General features: G+C 54.0%; 2 protein-coding genes across 2 annotated transcripts in view; one reads left to right on the top strand and one right to left on the bottom strand.

Moving 5' to 3' along the window:
- The first annotated feature begins 9,383 nt into the window (after positions 1–9,383).
- On the top strand, positions 9,384–12,877 carry F2RL3 (F2R like thrombin or trypsin receptor 3). Its single transcript, XM_012443508.2, has 2 exons — positions 9,384–9,600; positions 9,874–12,877. Exons 1-2 carry the CDS (start codon positions 9,492–9,494, stop codon positions 10,920–10,922), a joined length of 1,158 nt encoding a protein of 385 aa, XP_012298931.2. The 5' UTR covers positions 9,384–9,491; the 3' UTR covers positions 10,923–12,877.
- Positions 12,878–14,116: 1,239 nt separating this feature from the next.
- Positions 14,117–17,848, bottom strand: part of CPAMD8 (C3 and PZP like alpha-2-macroglobulin domain containing 8) — a 114,777-nt gene continuing 111,045 nt past the window's right edge. Inside the window, exon 42 of the mRNA XM_064381667.1 lies at positions 14,117–14,668. Coding sequence (XP_064237737.1) covers positions 14,398–14,668 — 271 coding nt within the window. The 3' untranslated portion in view covers positions 14,117–14,397. The remainder of the gene's footprint in view (positions 14,669–17,848) is intronic.

Here is a 17,848-nt window from a genome sequence, read left to right as displayed (position 1 = left end):
CCCTGGAACCCCTTGTGTCTCCTTGTCCTCATCTCCTGTGGTCCCTCCGCCACTGCCACCCCCTAAACCGCCATCTCCCGTGGCCCCGACGCCTACTGACTCTCAACTATGGCCTGGCCAGAAAAGGCTGTTCCACTGCTTCCCTCAAGGCAGGCACCACCCTGCCGGGCAGTGACCGCTCTGCCCCGTTTTAGGCCTGTGTTCCCTTTTCTGCTTCTGACCCGTGCACCTGGAAGACTCAAAACCCACCTTTTCTGAAAAACCCCAGGTCCTGACTGCACTGGTGGAGCCCGTGCTTCAAACTCACCGGCCCACCTAAAATAATTGTCAGCAGCTTCTTCTAACCCTCTTTACATCTAAAAAAAAAACATATTCGTAGAGAGGCTAAAACGTCGGCAGCCCAGGACCTCCTAAAACACCTGGCAGGGGGCGGGGAAGCTTTGAGCAGTTTCCACCTGTATCTCCTTGCTGGTATTAATGGAGCCAATCAGAAACCCATACATCTGTCTAGTACAACTGAAGTTGTCCAGGGGCCTAATAAGTCACAGGGAGCGTTTCTGGAATACCTCCAGGAGGCTTATCAAATTTACACCCCGTTTAATCCAGCGGCTCCCAAAAATAGCCGTGCTATTTGACATTTGTAGCCCAGGCAGCCCCTAATATTTGGAGAAAGTTACAAAAACTTAAGAAATTTGTTAAAATGAGTATTTCCCAACTCCTGAAAACAGCTCAAAGGGTTTTTTTTTGACAATCAAAACAATAAAAAACAAAACCAGGCTGCTCTGGCAGCTAAAAAGGCAGCTAACAGGGCATCCAAAGGCAGGCAAAAATCGTAGTTGCCGCCGTCCAGGGGACTAAACAATCCTATACAAAAAAGCTATACTGGGGAAAGGCCCAAGGCAAAAGCTCAGGAATCCCGTGGGGGGAAAAAACACCCCTACAGCAAAATCAGTGTGCGTATTGTCAAAAAACACCGAAAAACTAAATGCCCAGAAAAGCCACAGAAAAACGTTCTCACTCTCCCAAAAACAAGGAACTTTAAACAAAAACTAAGGGGCCCGGGCTGCCTTTCCCTCGGCCCCCGCAGGAGCCCATGGTTACTGCCACTGTGGGGGGCCAGCCTGTGCGCTTCTGAGTCGACACCAGGGCGGAGCACGCTGTACTGCAAAAACCCTTGGGCGCTGTCGCTAACAAAAAGGTTGCCGTGCGAGGTGCCACAGGAACTATCTAGAAATATCCAAATTCACAAGAAGTGAATTTGGGTCAAAAAAGAGTAACCCATTTGTTTCTTGTAATGCCAGAGTGCCCTTTCCCCTCCTCACACTGGACGTACTCCATAAGCTACAGGCATCCATCACTTTCTCGGCAAATCAAGCCCATCTCATGCTGGGGGACACAACACCCCTTACTGCACAGCTCCTACTAACGGCCCCCTTGTCAGAGAAGCATCTCTTTTTTTTTTTTTTTTTTTTTTTTTTTGAGACGGAGTTTCACCCTTGTTACCCAGGCTGGAGTGCAATGGCGCGATCTCGGCTCACCGCAACCTCCGCCTCCTGGGTTCAGGCAATTCTCTTCCCTCAGCCTCCTGAGTAGCTGGGATTACAGGCACGCACCACCATGCCCAGCTAATTTTTTGTATTTTTAGTAGAGACGGGGTTTCACCATGTTGACCAGGATGGTCTCGATCTCTTGACCTCGTGATCCACCCGCCTCGGCCTCCCAAAGTGCTGGGATTACAGGCGTGAGCCACCGCGCCCGGCCAGAGAAGCATCTCTTAACTCCATCCTCACAACCACTAAAAAGTAAAACCAGCCCTCTCCTACAAAATCTGCAAACTCTCCCCGAGTCTGGGCAGACTCAAACCCCCCAGGGCTGGCAAAACATCACCCGCCAGTAGTTGTAAAACTCCTGGCCACGGCTCTACCCGTCCAAGTAAAACAATATCCTGTCAGTCAGCGGGCTCCAGAGAGAATCAGTCCCCACATTCAACGGCTGTTGCAGGCCAACATACTCTGTGGCACATATACACCATGGAATATTATGCAGCCATCGAAAACGATGACTTCGTGTCCTTTGTAGGGACATGGATGAACCTGGAAACCATCATTCTCAGCAAACTGACACAAGATCAGAAAATCCAACACCGCATGTTCTCACTCATAGGCGGGTGTTGAACAATGAGAACACATGGACACAGGGAGGGAAGCATCACACACTGGGGTCTGTTGGGGGGAAATACGGGAGGGACAGCGGCGGGTGGGAAGCTGGGGAGAGATAGCATGAGGAGAAATGCCAGATATAGGTGAAGGGGAGGAAGGCAGCAAATCACACTGCCATGTGTGTACCTATGCAACACTCTTGCATGTCCTTCACATGTACCCCAAAACCTAAAATGCAATTAAAAAAATAAATAAAAATATACTCACACCTTGCGAGTCTGCCTGGAATACCCCATTTTTGCCAGTCCAAAAGCCCGGAACAAGTAACTACGGGCGTCCACAAGCAGACAGTCACGGTACATCCGACTCTTCTCAGCTTGCTCCCACCAGAACATGCAATATACACTGTCTTAAACTTTAAAAACGCCTCCGCCTTTTTAAAAAAAAAAAAAAAAAAAAACAGAGTCTCACTCTGTCGCCCAGGCTGGAGTGCAGCGGCATGATCTTGGCTCACTGCAACCTCTTCCTCCCAGGTTCAAGCAGTTCTCTGCCTCAGTCTGCCAAGTAGCTGGGATTACAGGCATCCACCACCACGTCCGGCTAATTTCTGCATTTTTAGTAGAGATGGAGTTTCACCATCTTGGCCAGGTCGAGTCTTGAACTCCTGACCTCGTGATCCACCTGCCTCAGCCTCCCAAAGTGCTGAGATTACAGGCGTGAGCCACCGCACCAGGCTTAAAAAATGCTTTCTTTGCCGTCCCTCTGGCTCCCAAAAACCAGCCAATTTTTGCTTTTGAATGAACAAATCCCAGGCGATACCACGCAACTCACCTGGACTCAGCTGCCTCAGGGGTTTCAAAATTCCCCCACTCTTTTTGGAAAGGCCTCCAGCAAAACCTTACACCTTTTCAAGCCAGCCACCCTAACTACAGCAGTATGTAAACCACCTGTGATTGGCTACTAACACTACTGACAGCTGTCTGCAATCAACTAGAAACTTACTTCACCTCCTACAGGAGCTCTTTGCCTCTCCGAAGTCTCCTCCTTGGGGTAGAAAATAAACAAAGGGAGAAGGGCACTCACGAGTGCTCAGAAAAAAGCCATCCTGCAAGTTCCCAATCCCACCGCCAAACACAGGCGCTTAAATCCAGCCGCTCTGCTTCCTAACCCGGATGTCACCATGCCTCTCCGTAGCTGCCAAACGCTGCTACAAATCACGGAAACCGGCCAACCTCATCTCCAGAATGTTCCGTGGAGAAGGCGGCCGCCACTGCATTTACACACAGTGGCAGCTTCCTTGTGGGCCCAAGCCCTGCCAGCCGGCACTTCTGCACAAAAGGCTGAAATAAGTGCCCTCACCCAAGTCCTCCGATGGGGTAAGGACAAACATTAATATTTACACGAGCAGCCAATATGCCTTTGCCACAGTCCATGTACGTGAAGCCATCTATCAAAAGCGTGGGCTACTCTAACTTCAGCTGGAAAAACTATAAAAAAAAAAAAAAAAAAAAATCTAGCCCTGCTCAAGCCTGTTTGGCTCCCCCAGCAGGTGGCTGTAATTCACTGCAAAGGGCGCCAGAAATAAAACACAGCTGTCGCCCGGAGAAACCAGAAGGCAAATTCTGCAGCTCATAACGCTGCTGCTCCCCCGGTTACCCCTTTAACTGCTTCCAGCTCTTTCTTTCCCACTGCCTAATCTACCCAACCACCCAACATACTCGTCAAAAAAAAAAAAAAAAAAAGCAAGCATCGAATCTTCAGGCCAGCAAAACCCAAAATAAATGGTAAATCCTCCCAGACTCAAGAGTCTTCCTGCCTAAATCTCTTGAACGGGCCGTAGCCAACCAATTTCATTCCACCACCCACTTAGGGGGAACCAAGCTGGCTCGACTCTTACCAGGCCGTTTCAAAACTCCTCACCTTGAGAACTTAGCTAATCGGGCAGCCTCGCAGTGTACGGCCTGTGCACCGGTAAACACCAAAGAACCGAGGCCTAAGCGGGGCCACCGCTCCGGGCTTGTGGTCCAGGAAAGAGCTTTCTGCAAAATAAACTTGACTAAACTAAAGCCACGGCGGGCGGGATGTAGGTATCTCCTAGAAATGGTAAACACTTTCTCGGATGGACTAAGGCATTTGCCACCAAAAATAAAACTGCCTCTACGGTAAATTCTTGCTCAATAAAATCATCCCTCAACATGGGCTGCCGTTCGCCACAGGGTCCAATAATGGGCCGGCCTTCACCCCGCCCGTAGCTCAGTCAGTAAAGCGTTCATTATACAATGGAGGCTCCACGTGCCTGCGGCCCCGGGGCTCTGGACGGGCAAAACACATAAACCGTACCCTAAAAAATACTCCTACAAAACCAATCTTGAAAACCCGTAAGGGTTAAACAAACCTCCTTCCTTTAGCCCTTCTTGGAGTCAAACGCACCCCTTACAAGGCGGGGTTCTCTCCTTTTAAAACCACGTGTGGAAGGGCTCCCCCCATCTTGCCTAAGCTAAGGAATAGCCATTTAGCAGAAATATCCCAAGCAAACTTGTTACAGAACCTGCAGTCTCTCCAGCAGGCTCAAAACACCGTCCAGCCCCTCCTCCGGGGAGCGCACCCTAATCCAGTTCCTAACCAAACAGGGCCCAGCCGCTCTTTCTGTCCTGGTAACCTGGTGTATGTCGAAAAGTTCCAGAAAAAAGAAGTCACACCTGCCTGTAAAAAAAGCTCACACCGCCATCCTTACCACACCGTCGGCCCTAAAAGTGAACGGCATTCCTGCTTGAATTCATCACTCCCTCATCAAGAAGGCCAACGAACCCCGCAAAAGAAACATGGGCCTCACAGCCTGGGCCGGGTCCTTTCAAACTGCGTCTAAGCCTCGTAAAGTCGACAAACGAGCTTCTCTAGCTTGTCTTCACCTGTTTCCACCCACAACGCTCATCAGTCTGAAGTCATTAAAGACACCCGTCAAAGGGGGCGAGAAAACTTACACCATTACCAGGCTTTGAACCCTGCATCCTCAATTAGTTCCTAAATTTCGTACAACAGCGAGTAGCATCTGTCAAGACTTTTGTGTCTCAGGACCCAATATAACCCTCTTGCTATAACTGAAGAGTCAATGATGCTTTGACTCCCCAAAACACAAGAGGGGAAGGTAACAAGCTAACGTGTGCTAGCCTGACCGACCCCATCTTAGCCCCACCCCCACCACCCGCCGTTTCTCCCTCGAGTGCATACCTGGGTCATGCTGTGCTGGGTCACGTTGTGCTTAAAACTATAAAAACACAACCGTTGTAAACATGCCCTGCTTAGCAAGCCCCCTTGCTATTGTGAACACCCCTTGATTAATTATATGGAAAGTACCCAATGCCCCCTCGGTAACCAGCAATCACAGGAACCACCTGTGTATACCCTCCTCAGTTAATCAACAATCATGGGAGCCTCCTGCCTCCCAGTTACCAGCCTCCTCCCTAACCTGCCCATTCTGCTTCTGTAAAATTCCGCTTTGCCCCCTTACCCTAAGCAACATATGAAAGGAAATCAAACCCCTTCCTCGAGGCCGAGAGATTTTAAACATGAGCTGACCCTCGGTTGCCGGCAGTAAGGAACTCACAATCCAGTTTCAGAGCGTGGCGTTCTTCTGTCCACTAACTTGGGTATAACGCTACTTCCTGCCAGGTGCGGTGGCTCACGCCTATAATCCCAGCACTTTGGGAGGCCGAGGCAGGTGGATCACGAGGTCAAGAGATTGAGACCATCCTGGTCAACAAGGTGAAACCCTGTCTCTACTAAAAATACAAAAATTAGCTGGGCATGGTGGCGCGTGCCGTAATCCCAGCTACTCAGGAGGCTGAGGCAGGAGAATTACTTGAACCCAGGAGGCAGAGATTGCGGTGTGCCGAGATCGCGCCATTGCACTCCAGCCTGGGTAACAACAGCGAAAACTCCGTCTCAAAAAAAAAAAAAAAAAAAAAAACCCACTACTTCCTGTGTCTATGGAGGTAATCACTCCAGGGCCTTCCCATTAGTGGAATCACTCAGGGTTTGTCTTGCTGTGACTGGCTTATTTCACTCAGCATAATGTCCTCAAGGTTCATCCACGATGTAGCATAGGTCAGAATTCCCTTCCTTTGTAAGGCTGCCTTTTTTTTTTTTTTTTTTTAAGGCAGGATCTCACTCTGCTCACAGTTCACTGCAGCCTCAATCTCCTGGGCTCAAGCGATCTTCCCACTTCATTTTTTTCATTTTTTATAGAGACAAGTTTTCACTATGGTGCCCACGCTGGTCTCGAACTCCTGGGCTCAATTGATCCTTCCACCTCGGCCTCCCAAAGTGCTAGGATTACAGACGTGAGCCACTGCACTCGGCCTAAGGCTGTCTGCCGTTTTTATTCATGTATTTTTACATGGGTTTTTGGCCAGGCGCAGTGGCTCACGCCTGTAATCCCAGCGCTTTGGGAGGTGAGGTGGGCAGATCATGAGGTCAGGAGTTCGAGACTAACCTGATCAACATGGTGAAACCCTGTCTCTACTAAAAATACAAAAAATTAGCTGAGCGTGGTGGCAGGTGCCTGTAATCCCAGCTACTAGGGAAGCTGAGGCAAGAGAATTGCTTGAATCCGGGAAGCGGACATTGCAGTGAGCTGAGACCGCGCCACTGCACTCCAGCCTGGGCAACAGATCAAGACTTGTCTCAAAGAAAAAGAAGTTTTTATAGAAAGTAACACAGGGTACAGAAAATTCCAACAGTACAAGGCAGACACATGGTTTCCTCTTCCCCAAAGCTGTCATGCCCAGTGTCCTCCAGGAGGTACTTGGGCAGTGTTGCCTGGGTACATCTTGTGCCTGAGTGGGGCAATGTCATCATCACCTTCGCTTGCAGGGGTTTCCCCCACACCCTGTGCTGGCACCGTGTTTTTCCCGGGGTGGGATGTTGGGGGGCCACCTCCCTGTTCTGTGCTGCCGTGTGAATATCCTCCCAGGGACGTCTTCCTGTGTGTGTCTGGCAGAAATTCCTAGACATGGAACCCTTGAGTGTAAGGACATAGGTGTCACTATTTTGATGCGTCATCTCCAAAGCACCCTGCCGCGGCCTCGCAGGACTGCCGGTGTGCCCAGCCTCCCCCGCATGGCTTTCCGCTCTGCTCGCAGGGAAGACGGCGGAGGCGTGGCCCGGGCATGGGTTTCCCCGTGTGCTGAGGGTGTCCTCAGCCACCTTTTTCCCCAAGTCATTGACGTGAAGCTGATTTTGTCATCAGGGGCCGTGGAAACTGTCCAGAAATGGGAGTGAGGCCTCTGAGACCCTGCCCCGGCTGGACTCTCTCCCGGCTTCGGTGCCCCCTCCTGGAGCTGGGCGCTGACTCTGTCCAGGACTCTGCTCAGTCATTTCCTGACTGGTCCCTGAGTGCTCAAGTGTGTGTGATGAGATTAGGGCTCCCCAAGGCAGGAAATGGCCACACTGGACCCCTCCCTCCCCCATCCCTAGTTCATTTTATCTTCCCCAACCCTCATGGCCCCCCACTAGGTCCTCCTGCTCCCAGACCCCCGCCCCAGCCCCTGTCCCCTATTCCCTGTAGCCCAACCCAGAGTACACTGGGGCCAGAATCCCCCATACCGGGCTCCTCCAGGGCACGATAGGTCGAGGCCTCTCTGAGGCAGGGAGGGACAACATTGAGGAGCCATGTGCAGGAGAGAGAAGGGGTACTCACCCCCCGAGCCTCAGTTTCTTCATCTGCACGGTGAGCCCCCATCTGATGGTGCCCAGGAGCAGGAGTGTGCTGGGACTAGAGGAGGAAGGTCCCCCCCAGAGGCTGGCTCGGCCCTCCCCCTAGCCTGGCCACCTCACTCAAGGTCCCCTGTTGCTGCACCTGGGGCCCTAGGCTGTGGTGGGCCAGGACAGGAGCAGAGGGGCTTCAAGAACCAAGGATGGGGCTGGGCGCAGTGACTCACGCCTGTAATTCCAACACTTTTGGAGGCCAAGGCAGGAGGATCTCCTGAGGTCAGGAGTTCGAGACCAGCCTGGCCAACATAGTGAAACCCCACCTCTACTAAAAATCTACTAAAAATACAAAAATTAGCCGGGGGTGGTGGCACATGCCTGTAGTCCCAGCTACATGGGAGGCTGAGGCAGGAGAATGGCTTGAACCTGGGAGGTGGAGGTTGCAGTGAGCCGAGATTGTGCCAGTGCACTCCAGACTGGGGGACAGAGCAAGACTTGTCAAAAAAAAAAAAAAAAAAGAACCAGGCCGGGTGTGGTGGCTCACGCCTATAATCCCAGCACTTTGGGAGGCCGAGGCGGGTGGATCACGAGGTCAAGAGATCAAGAGCAACCTGGTCAATATGGTGAAACCCCGTCTCTACTAAAAATACAAAAAATTAGCTGGGCATGGTAGTGCACGCCTGTAATCCCAGCTACACAGGAGGCTGAGGCAGGAGAATTGCCTGAACCCAGGAGGCGGAGATTGCAGTGAGCCGAGATCCTGCCACTGTACTCCAGCCTGGGTGACAGAGCGAGACTCATCAAAACAAACAAACAAAACAAAAAACCAAGGACGGGTGTCTCCCAGAGGGCAACAGCAGCAAGGGTCCCCTCAGACCCCCAGAGGAGGTCAAGCTCAGCGTCAGGGACTCTGGCTGAACCTCGAGAGCCCCTCAGCCATCCTCAGCTGACCCCATATGTGCAAGGCACCCCTGTATGTGTGCCTCACTTTGCTCTCCCCCAGGGGACACACGGGCAGCTGTAGGAGAGACAGCAATGTCAGGGGTAGCACTTTCCAAGGACCAAGGGGACTTCGAGGGGTGTGGCTCACCTGCTCTGACCTCTGCTCTCTGACCCAGGGAAGCAGGGCTCTTCTTATCCTACCCACCAGAGACAGGAAGTGGGGGGGGGAGGTGACTTCAGGAAGGGCCCAGAGCCTCTGATGGGCGTGGGGATTGGGGTGAGGACAGGGCTGTCACGAAAACAGCGGCTGCAGATGTGAGCAGCTGGTAGGAAGTGGCCACTCAGGCCGCAGATGCTTCCTGAGCTGGTCAGGAGCTGGGGGTGCTGGCTGCAGCTGGGACCCCCTCTGCATCTCACTGGCCTGGCAGCTGGGTCCCCGGGAGGCACCACAGCTGGATACGGCGACCTGGGGCAGCCCAGCCTCCGTAGCCTACATTCTGGTCTTCCCACAGGCTGGCTGGCGAGCGGCCCTGGTGGGTCTGCGGGGGCAGGGGCCGTGCCTTCCCAGTTTATCTCCCCCGGCACAATCTGCTGATCCGCCCAGGATTCCAGAAGCTGGGGCTTGGTGTCCGGTGAGGCAGGAAGCCCGAGGCCACAGCCCAGGGCAGTGCGAGCCCAGTTATGTGCCGGCGCCTGCTCCTGTGGCCCCTGGTGCTGGGGTTCAGCCTGTTGGGCGGTGCCGAGACCCCCAGCGTCTATGATGAGGGCGGGAGCACCGGAGGCAGCGATGGTGAGTGGTCCTGGCCTCGGGGTGCAGAGATGGGGTTACATCAGAGATGGAGCGGGGGCCCGGAGCTGGGGAGGGGGAGGCTAGGAAGTTGGGGGCTTCAGCCCGGTCCACTCTGCACTCTGTCCCTGACCCCATAGGGCTGAGCTATTCCCTTGAATGTCACATCCAGCTGTATCCCACCAGGGCAGACCCCAGGCTCTTAGCACCTCCCTCTCCCGTGCCTGTTGCCACCCACCGAGGCAGGGGCTGACCGACGTCCCCTCTCTTCCCCAGACAGCACGCCCTCAATCCTGCCTGGCCCCCGCGGCTACCCAGGCCAAGTCTGTGCCAATGACAGTGACACCCTGGAGCTCCCGGACAGCTCGAAGGCGCTGCTTCTGGGCTGGGTGCCCACCAGGCTGGTGCCCGCCCTCTATGGGCTGGTCCTGGCGGTGGGGCTGCCGGCCAATGGGCTGGCACTGTGGGTGCTAGCCACGCGGGTACCACGGCTGCCCTCCACCGTGCTGCTGATGAACCTGGCAGCCGCCGACCTCCTGCTGGCCCTGGTGCTGCCCCCGAGGGTCCTGTACCACCTGCGTGGCCAGCGCTGGCCCTTCGGGGAGACCGCCTGCCGCCTGGCCACGGCCTCTCTCTATGGCCACATGTATGGCTCGGTGCTGCTGCTGGCTGCTGTCAGCCTGGACCGCTACCTGGCCCTGGTGCACCCACTGCGAGCCCGCACCCTGCGTGGCCGGCGCCTGGCCCTGGGACTCTGTGTGGCCGCCTGGCTCACGGCAGCTGCCCTGGCACTGCCCCTGGCACTGCAGCGGCAGACCTTCCGGCTGGCGCACTCCGATCGCGTGCTCTGCCATGATGCGCTGCCCCTGGACGCCCAGGCCTCCCACTGGCAACCGGCCTTCACCTGCCTGGCGCTGCTGGGCTGTTTCCTGCCACTGCTGGCTATGCTGCTGTGCTACGGGGCCACCCTGCGCACGCTGGCGGCCAGCGGCCGGCGTTACAGCCACGCGCTGAGGCTGACGGCGCTGGTGCTGGCCTCTGCCGTGGTCTTCTTCGTGCCCAGCAACGTGCTGCTGCTGATGCATTACTCGGACCCAAGCCCGGGTGCCTGGGGCAACCTCTACGGCGCCTACGTGCCGAGCCTGGCACTGAGCACCCTCAACAGCTGCGTGGACCCCTTCGTCTACTACTACGTGTCGGCCGAGTTCAGGGACAAGGTGCGGGCGGGGCTCTTCCGACGGCCTCCCGGGGACACCGTGGCCTCCAAGGCCTCCGGGGAGGGGGGCAGCCGGGTCATGGGTACCCACTCCTCTTTGCTCCAGTGATGCAAAGTAGGGAGGGAGGTACTGGGTTCAACAGGGTCCCTTCTCCCACGTCATGTCCTTCCCAGAACCTCAGAATGTGACTTATTTGGAAATAGGGTCATTATAACCGTCACTGGTGGAGGTCGCTTTGGAGAAGGGTGGGCCTTACATCCAGTGTGGGTGGTGCCCTCATAAGATAAGGAGAGGCCAAGCCTGGTGGCTCACGCCTGTAATCCCAGCACTTTGGGAGGCCAAGGTGGGCGGATCACCTGAGGTCAGGAGTTCAACACCAGCCTGAACAACATGGTGAAATCCCAACTCTACCAAAATACAAAAATTAGCCGGGTGTGGTGGCGGGTGCCTGTAATCCCAGCTACTCAGGAGGCTGAGGCAGGAGGATTGCTTGAACCTGGGAGGCAGAGGTTGCAGTGAGCCAAGATTGCGCCATTGGACTCCAGCCTGGGTGACAGAGTGAGACTCTATCTCTAATTAACTAATTAAGTTAAATTTTAAAAAGAGGAGGAGAGATGGCCAGGTGCAGTGACTCACACCTGTAATCTCAGTACTCTGAAAAGCTGAGATGGAGGAATTGCTTGAGGCCAGGAGTTTGGGACCAGCCTGGGCAACATAAGGAGATCCCATCCTACAAAAAAAAAAAATTAATGAACCAGGCATTATGGCACACACCTGTAGTCCCAGCTACTCAAGAGGCAGAGGTGGGAGGATCACCTGAGCCCAGGAGGTTGTGGCCGCAGTGAACTATGATTGCACCACTGCACTCAAGCCTGCACAAGAGAGCAAGACCTTGTCTCAAAAATAAACAAAATTAAAAAAAGAAGAGGAGAGATAGCCAGGTACGTGCCACATGCCTGTAATCCCAGCACTTTGGGAGGCCGAGGCTGGCAGATCACCTGAGGCCAGGAGTTCAAGACCAGCCTGGCCAACATCGTGAAACCCTGCCTCTATTAAAAATACAAAAATTAGCCGGGCATGGTGGTGGGCACCTGTAGTCCCAGCTACTCGGGAGTCTGAGGGAGGAGAATCACTTGAACCTGGGAAGCAGAGGTTGCAGTCAGCTGAGACTGTGCCACTGCACTCCAGCCTGGGCGACAGAGTGACTCTGTCTCAAAAAAAAAAAAAAAAGAGGAGTACACAGAGACATAGAAGAAAGCCATGTGGTGAGAGGCAGAGATGGGAGTGGTACGGACAAGCACAAACTAAGGGACGCGAAGATGCCAAGCACGGCGGGCAGCCACCGGCAGCCAGGAGACAGGCCTGGGATGGGGTCTCCCTCACAGCCTCTGGAGGGAACCGGCCCCACCACCACCTTGACCTTGGACTTCTGGCCTGCAGAACTGTGGGACAGTAAACTCCCGTTGTTTACAGCTGCCGGGATCGCGGTGCTTTGTCAGAGCAGTCTAAGAATCTAAAACAGGATCAAACGCCACTTCCTGGGCCCTGCAAGGCTCTCCGGCTCGGCTATCTGGGCTGGGTGCAGCCCACGATGCCTTGGTGTCCCAAATGGGACTGGGGCTGGGGCTGCGTTCCCCGGAGACTCACTGCAAGTTCCTGCCTAGGGGGCTGGGGCACTCCATCCCCAGTTCCCAATGCTGGGGCCCTGTAGGTAACCCCCATATAGGCACTGAGGAAGGAGAGCTAAGCAGAATCCTGGCACAATTGAGACCTGAAGAATATCTCAGTTTACAGTATTACTACTCAGCTATTTCCTTTTATATAATCCTTTATATAATCATATATTAGTTTATAGAATTAGGGCTTCAAGATCATCTCAGTTTATAGTGTTACTACTCAGTTAGTTCCCTTCATATAATCCTCTATATATAACCATACATTAGTTCATAGAATGAGTGCCTAAAGAATATCTCACCACTCAGTTATTTCCATATATATATATAAAACTATGTCTTAGTTCATAATCGGAGGAATGCCTAGAGTGGACACGGTACAGAGCATGAATTAAGAAATAAGCAGCTTATAATCAGAGGAATGCCTAGAGCACAGTGCAGAGCATGATTTAAGGGAAAAACAGTTACACCAGGACAAGAATCCATGGCCCAGGCGGCAGCATTCAGTATCGTAAAGACACCTGCTGTATGGCAGGCTTGGGGTGAGAGCCACTCCTCCTGATAAAGGAGTTGTAGGACCTTGCTCCAGTTCTTGTGGAAGGCTGCCCTCAGACCAGCAATCCACCTTGGTGACTGTGAACTTTATCAGCTCTGGTCACTATGCTGCTTGAAAAGCATCTTCCCATAGAACCCATTGGAAGCTGCCAGCAGGTGGCGGTAACCTTGACAGCTCTGTCACTGCTATGGGACTTAAAGCATCCTCCTCTAAATCTTCTTAGAAGTAGCTTGCCTATAGATAGACGTATTGCACACTGCACCCTCTTCACTGTGCACTGTCCACCTCCTGGCCTAGGTGACCTAATGGGGGTGGACCCCATGTTTTATTACTCACGATCCTATCACTATGCTTAAAGATTATTTCATTCACTGCCCTGCCCCCTAACCTATACACAATAAATACTGACGCTTCTGGACATTCGGGGCCTCACCTGACTCTGCTTATAGGTGGCGTGGCCCCCTGAGCCCAGCTGCGTTTTCCTTGTACTTCTGTGTCCTGTCTCTTTATTTCTCAGACCCTGCACCTCAGCACAGCATAAGGGACACCCCACGACTCTGTGGGGCCCTCAGCCCTACAGGGCCCCACCAGGCTCAGAGCCTGGTTGGCCATTCTCATGCCCACCAGCTTCTGGCTTTGGGATGTCTCTTGAGCAACCAGAGTAGCACCCCCAACTCTGCTCCCCAAAACCCATCACTAGCATGACCCAGCCTCCTGCTGTCCCCTGGCTGCTGGGGACCTTCACCTTCCCTACTCTCACCTGCAGGCTGGTTCTTTTAATTTTCTGTCAATGTCACCAGGGACAAGGTGGGGCAATGGGGGGTTCGGGTGCTGCAGCCCTAGAAACACCCCCCCCCGCCGCCCAGATGTCTGCAGCTGGCTCTAAGCCTTGCACGGGATGGGGCATAGTGCCTGCGGAGGACACAGCAGGTGTGCGGGGAAGGGAAGAAGCCTCAGCCCCTGATGCATGTGTGTGTGCACGCACGCGCACACGCACACACACACACACACACACCACTGCTCACAATAGGGAGCACACGGGGTGGTTTCAGAGGCCGCTGGGGCATGAACTGTGGGGGCAAGGCAGAGGGTAGGGGACCGCTGTTGGCCTCCCCATTGGACCTATGTCTGGCAGCCCTGGGCTGGGGGTGTCAGGGGCCCAGGACACACACACACACACACACACACACACACACACACACACACAGTTCATGTGCAACCCAGAACGTGTAAATAAGATCAGTGATGTGTGTTCATGTCAATATCCTGGCGTGATCATTTACTAGAGTTTTCCACGCTGTTAACCACAGGTGCGAGTGTGACTACGAAGGGTCCCCAGGACCAAACTGTGCTCCTACAACTGCAAGTGGTCGTAGGATTGTCTTGGGGTGCGGGCGTTGGACATCCATAAACCCTCCTCCCCACCACTCCCACCACTCTGCAAAGCTGGCCTGTAGATGAAGACATGGGGGCTCAGGAGCCCCGGTCTGTGGACCCCCACCACCCAGCCACTATGTCTCCAAGGGGCCGGGGTCTGCAGCCGTCTGTGGACCGTTCTGGAGCCCTGGGGGCTGCTGCCCTCTGGGTTCCCGATGCCTGCAGGAGGCTGAGGTCCTGCTGTGACCCTGGAGATGAGGTTTTATCTTAAAACATCCTTTACAGCAAGTGGGCACCAGGCCTCAGGCTGGGGAAGGAGCCACAGGGCCTCTCTTTTGTAGGCTGACGGGGGCCAGGCAACCTCAGACCTCAGCTTCTCAGGCAGCAAGAGGTGTCCATGCTGGCGGAGATCAGGGCTGAGCAGTGCTGGCTGAAATAAATATCACCCCAGAGAAGATGGGCAAAAATGCAGATATAGGCAGGTGCCAGGGGTCACAAAAAGGGAATCAAAGCCTGCTGGTACTGGCAGCAGGCAGCTGGCAGGGCCCCTCAAGGCAGGCAGGGCCCAGGGCTGGAGGCCTCAGGAGTGGGCTAGTCATCTGGGCACAAGGACGTCAGGAACTCACGGTGGGGAAGCACCGAGGTCACCCAGCCCAGGTAGCCGGAAGCTGAAAGTGCATTTGTTGGGAGTCATCTGCTTCCCCGCAGGGCCTTGTGCTGTGAGTCTGAGGTCCCCTGGGGTGAAGGCAGAGGGTTCAAGAGCTGGGACAGTCTTGGGACAATTCAGGGTCGTGGGTGCCCCAAAGGGAGGCGGGGCTTTGTGTTACAGAGAAAGGCGGTGTGTTCCGTTTTGAAGTTGCACAAAGGGTGGATGTTGTTTTGCTAATCTGGTCCACGTTGTGTTTGCTTAGAAAGAGGCTTCTGGCTGCACGAGTGCTTTCTGGGAATGTTTCTTCCCCGGGAACAGAATGCCAGGCTGTGGGAGCCACCGTGGCCCCAGGAAAACAATGCCCAGCTCCAAGGCTGGGGGTTGGGGCACTTGGAGTTCCAGCCGTAGCTAGGAGGGTGGGGGGGGGCCTCCCAAGGGACCTCCAGCTGCACCCCCTGCACCATGCCGGTGACTGCTGAGCCCACATCTGGGTCTCAAGAGTCTCATCCTAGAGATGGGCAGGTCTCTGCCATTCTGTTCCTTGGGTTCATTTAGAAGCAGGTGTCACCTGGGCCGAGGTCTGCCCAGCCACCAGGCAGAGTCACAGGCTGATAGGGACAGGATGCAGCTGGATGGTGTCATCCTTCTCTGAGCGGGGCTGCCGTTAGGAAGAGAAGCCGCTCTGACTGGCCAGGAGAGAAGGAGAAAGATTCCTATGGGGCTGCCAGGCCTTCGGGGTGGGACCCCACACCCCTTTCCTGAACCCACCTCCACGAGGCTCAGGCCAGCTGCCACCTCCTCACTCAGATGGCAGAACCCCGCCTGGGAGGGGGACACACGGCCCAGGCCCGGCACTGCACAACTCTGCCTCCTCTCCCCTTCCAATGGACCCCGGTGATGGGCTCTGGGTGTCCACTTCCGGTACTGTGTCAGACCACCAATCAAATTGAAGAGCTACCCACAGAACACTACCCAGCAATACAAAAGAATAGACTCCAGGCTGGGCACAGTGGCTCACACCTGTAATCCCAGAGCTTTGGGAGGCTGAGATGGGAGGACTGCTTGAGCCCAGGAGTTTGAGGCTGCAGTGCACAATGACTGCGTCTACAGTCACGGCATTCCAGCTTGGGCAACATACAGATACCTCATCTCTACAAAACACACACACGTGTGCACACACACACACACACAAATTAGCTGGGCATGGTGGTGTGTACCTGTGGTCCCAGCTACTCAGGAGGCTTAGGCAAAAGAGTGGCTTGAACCCAGGAGATCGAGGTTGAGTGAGCGAGCCATGACTGTGCCACTACATTCCAGCCTGGGCAATACAGTGAGATCTCATTTCAAAAACAAAAAGCATACACTGGGCACGGTGGCTCACACCTGTAATCCTAGCACTTTGTGAGGCTGAAGCAGGTGGATCACCTGGAGTCAGGAGTTCGAAACCAGCCTGGCTAACATGGTGAAACCTCATCTCTACTAAAAACAGAAAAATTAGCTAGGTGTGGTGGCGAGCCCCTGTAATCCCAGCTACTGGGGAGGCTGAGGCAGGAGAATCACTTGAACCTGGGAGGCAGAGGTTGCAGTGAGGCCAGATTGAGCCACTGTACTTCAGCCTGGGCAACAGAGTAAGACTCCATCTCAAAAAAAATAAACACCAGGCACAGTAGCTCGTGCCTGTAATCCCAGCACTTTGGGAGGCCAAGGTGGGTGGATCACAAGGTCAGGAGGTCAGGACCAGCCCGGCCAACATGGTGAAACCCTGTCTCTACTAAAAACACAAAAATTAGCTGGGCATGGTGGCAGGTGCCTGTAGTCCCAGCTACTCGGAAGGCAGAGGCAGGAGAATCACTTGAACCCAGGAGGTGGAGGTTGTAATAAGCTGAGATTGTGCCACTGCACTCCAGCCTGGGTGACAGAGTGAGACTCTGCCTCAAAAAATAAAAAAATAAAATAAAATAAAAAGAATAATAAAAAATTATGGATATACGAAACATCACAGGTGAATGAAAGAGAATCATGCTCCCAAGGTTATCTGCTCTCTGATTCCATTTACCTGGTATTCTTGAAATGACAAAATTACAGGCAGGGAGTGGTTGCAGGTGTTGAGGGGAGAGAGAGGTGAGGTTACGGGAGAGCAGCCGGAAGGACTCTGTGCAAATGGGCTGTTTGTTAACTATGGTTAAGATCACACAAATCTGCCCATGAGAAACCACACGCTGCTAACTACAGGCTGAGCCTCCCTAGTCCAAAAATCCGAAATCCGAAATGCTCCGAAATCCAAATCTTTTTGAGCACCGACTTGACGTGCTTAAAGGCAATGCTCATTGGAGCATTTCAGATTTTTAGATTAGGGATTTGGAATCTTGGGTAACTATATAACGCAAGCATTCCGAAATCCGAAAAAATTTGAAATCCGAAACACTTCTAGTCCCAAGCGTTTCGGATAAGGGATCCTTGACCCATATGTATAGAGACACACACACACACACACACCACACACACACCACACACACACACCGACACACCACACACACCACACATACCCCCCACACACACCCCACACACACCACCACACACACACCCCACACCACACACACCACACACCACCACACACACACCACACACACCCCCACACACCACACACACACCCTACACACACACACCCCCCACACACACACAGCTTTCACTGGGTGGGCCAGGGTGGAGGGAGGATGAATGCCCACTTTGTCCCCAGGAACTCTCAGCCTCTGACCCTCAGTCACTCCCAATGCCTGGA

Source organism: Aotus nancymaae, unplaced genomic scaffold (assembly GCF_030222135.1).
Source record: "Aotus nancymaae isolate 86718 unplaced genomic scaffold, 86718_ANA_hifiasm-v0.15.2.pri h1tg000028l, whole genome shotgun sequence".
NCBI lineage: Eukaryota > Metazoa > Chordata > Mammalia > Primates > Aotidae > Aotus > Aotus nancymaae.
The sequence above is the reverse complement of the archived record's forward strand: the minus strand, read 5'-3'. Positions and strand labels throughout refer to the sequence as shown.

What these genes read in the sequence shown, in the direction of transcription:
- F2RL3 (XM_012443508.2), top strand. Translation starts at nt 9,492, where the DNA reads ATGTGCCGGCGCCTGCTCCTGTGGCCCCTGGTGCTGGGGTTCAGCCTG. An exon ending in GAGCACCGGAGGCAGCGATG is followed by an intron (nt 9,601 to 9,873) that starts GTGAGTGGTCCT and finishes TCTCTTCCCCAG; the next exon opens with ACAGCACGCCCTCAATCCTG.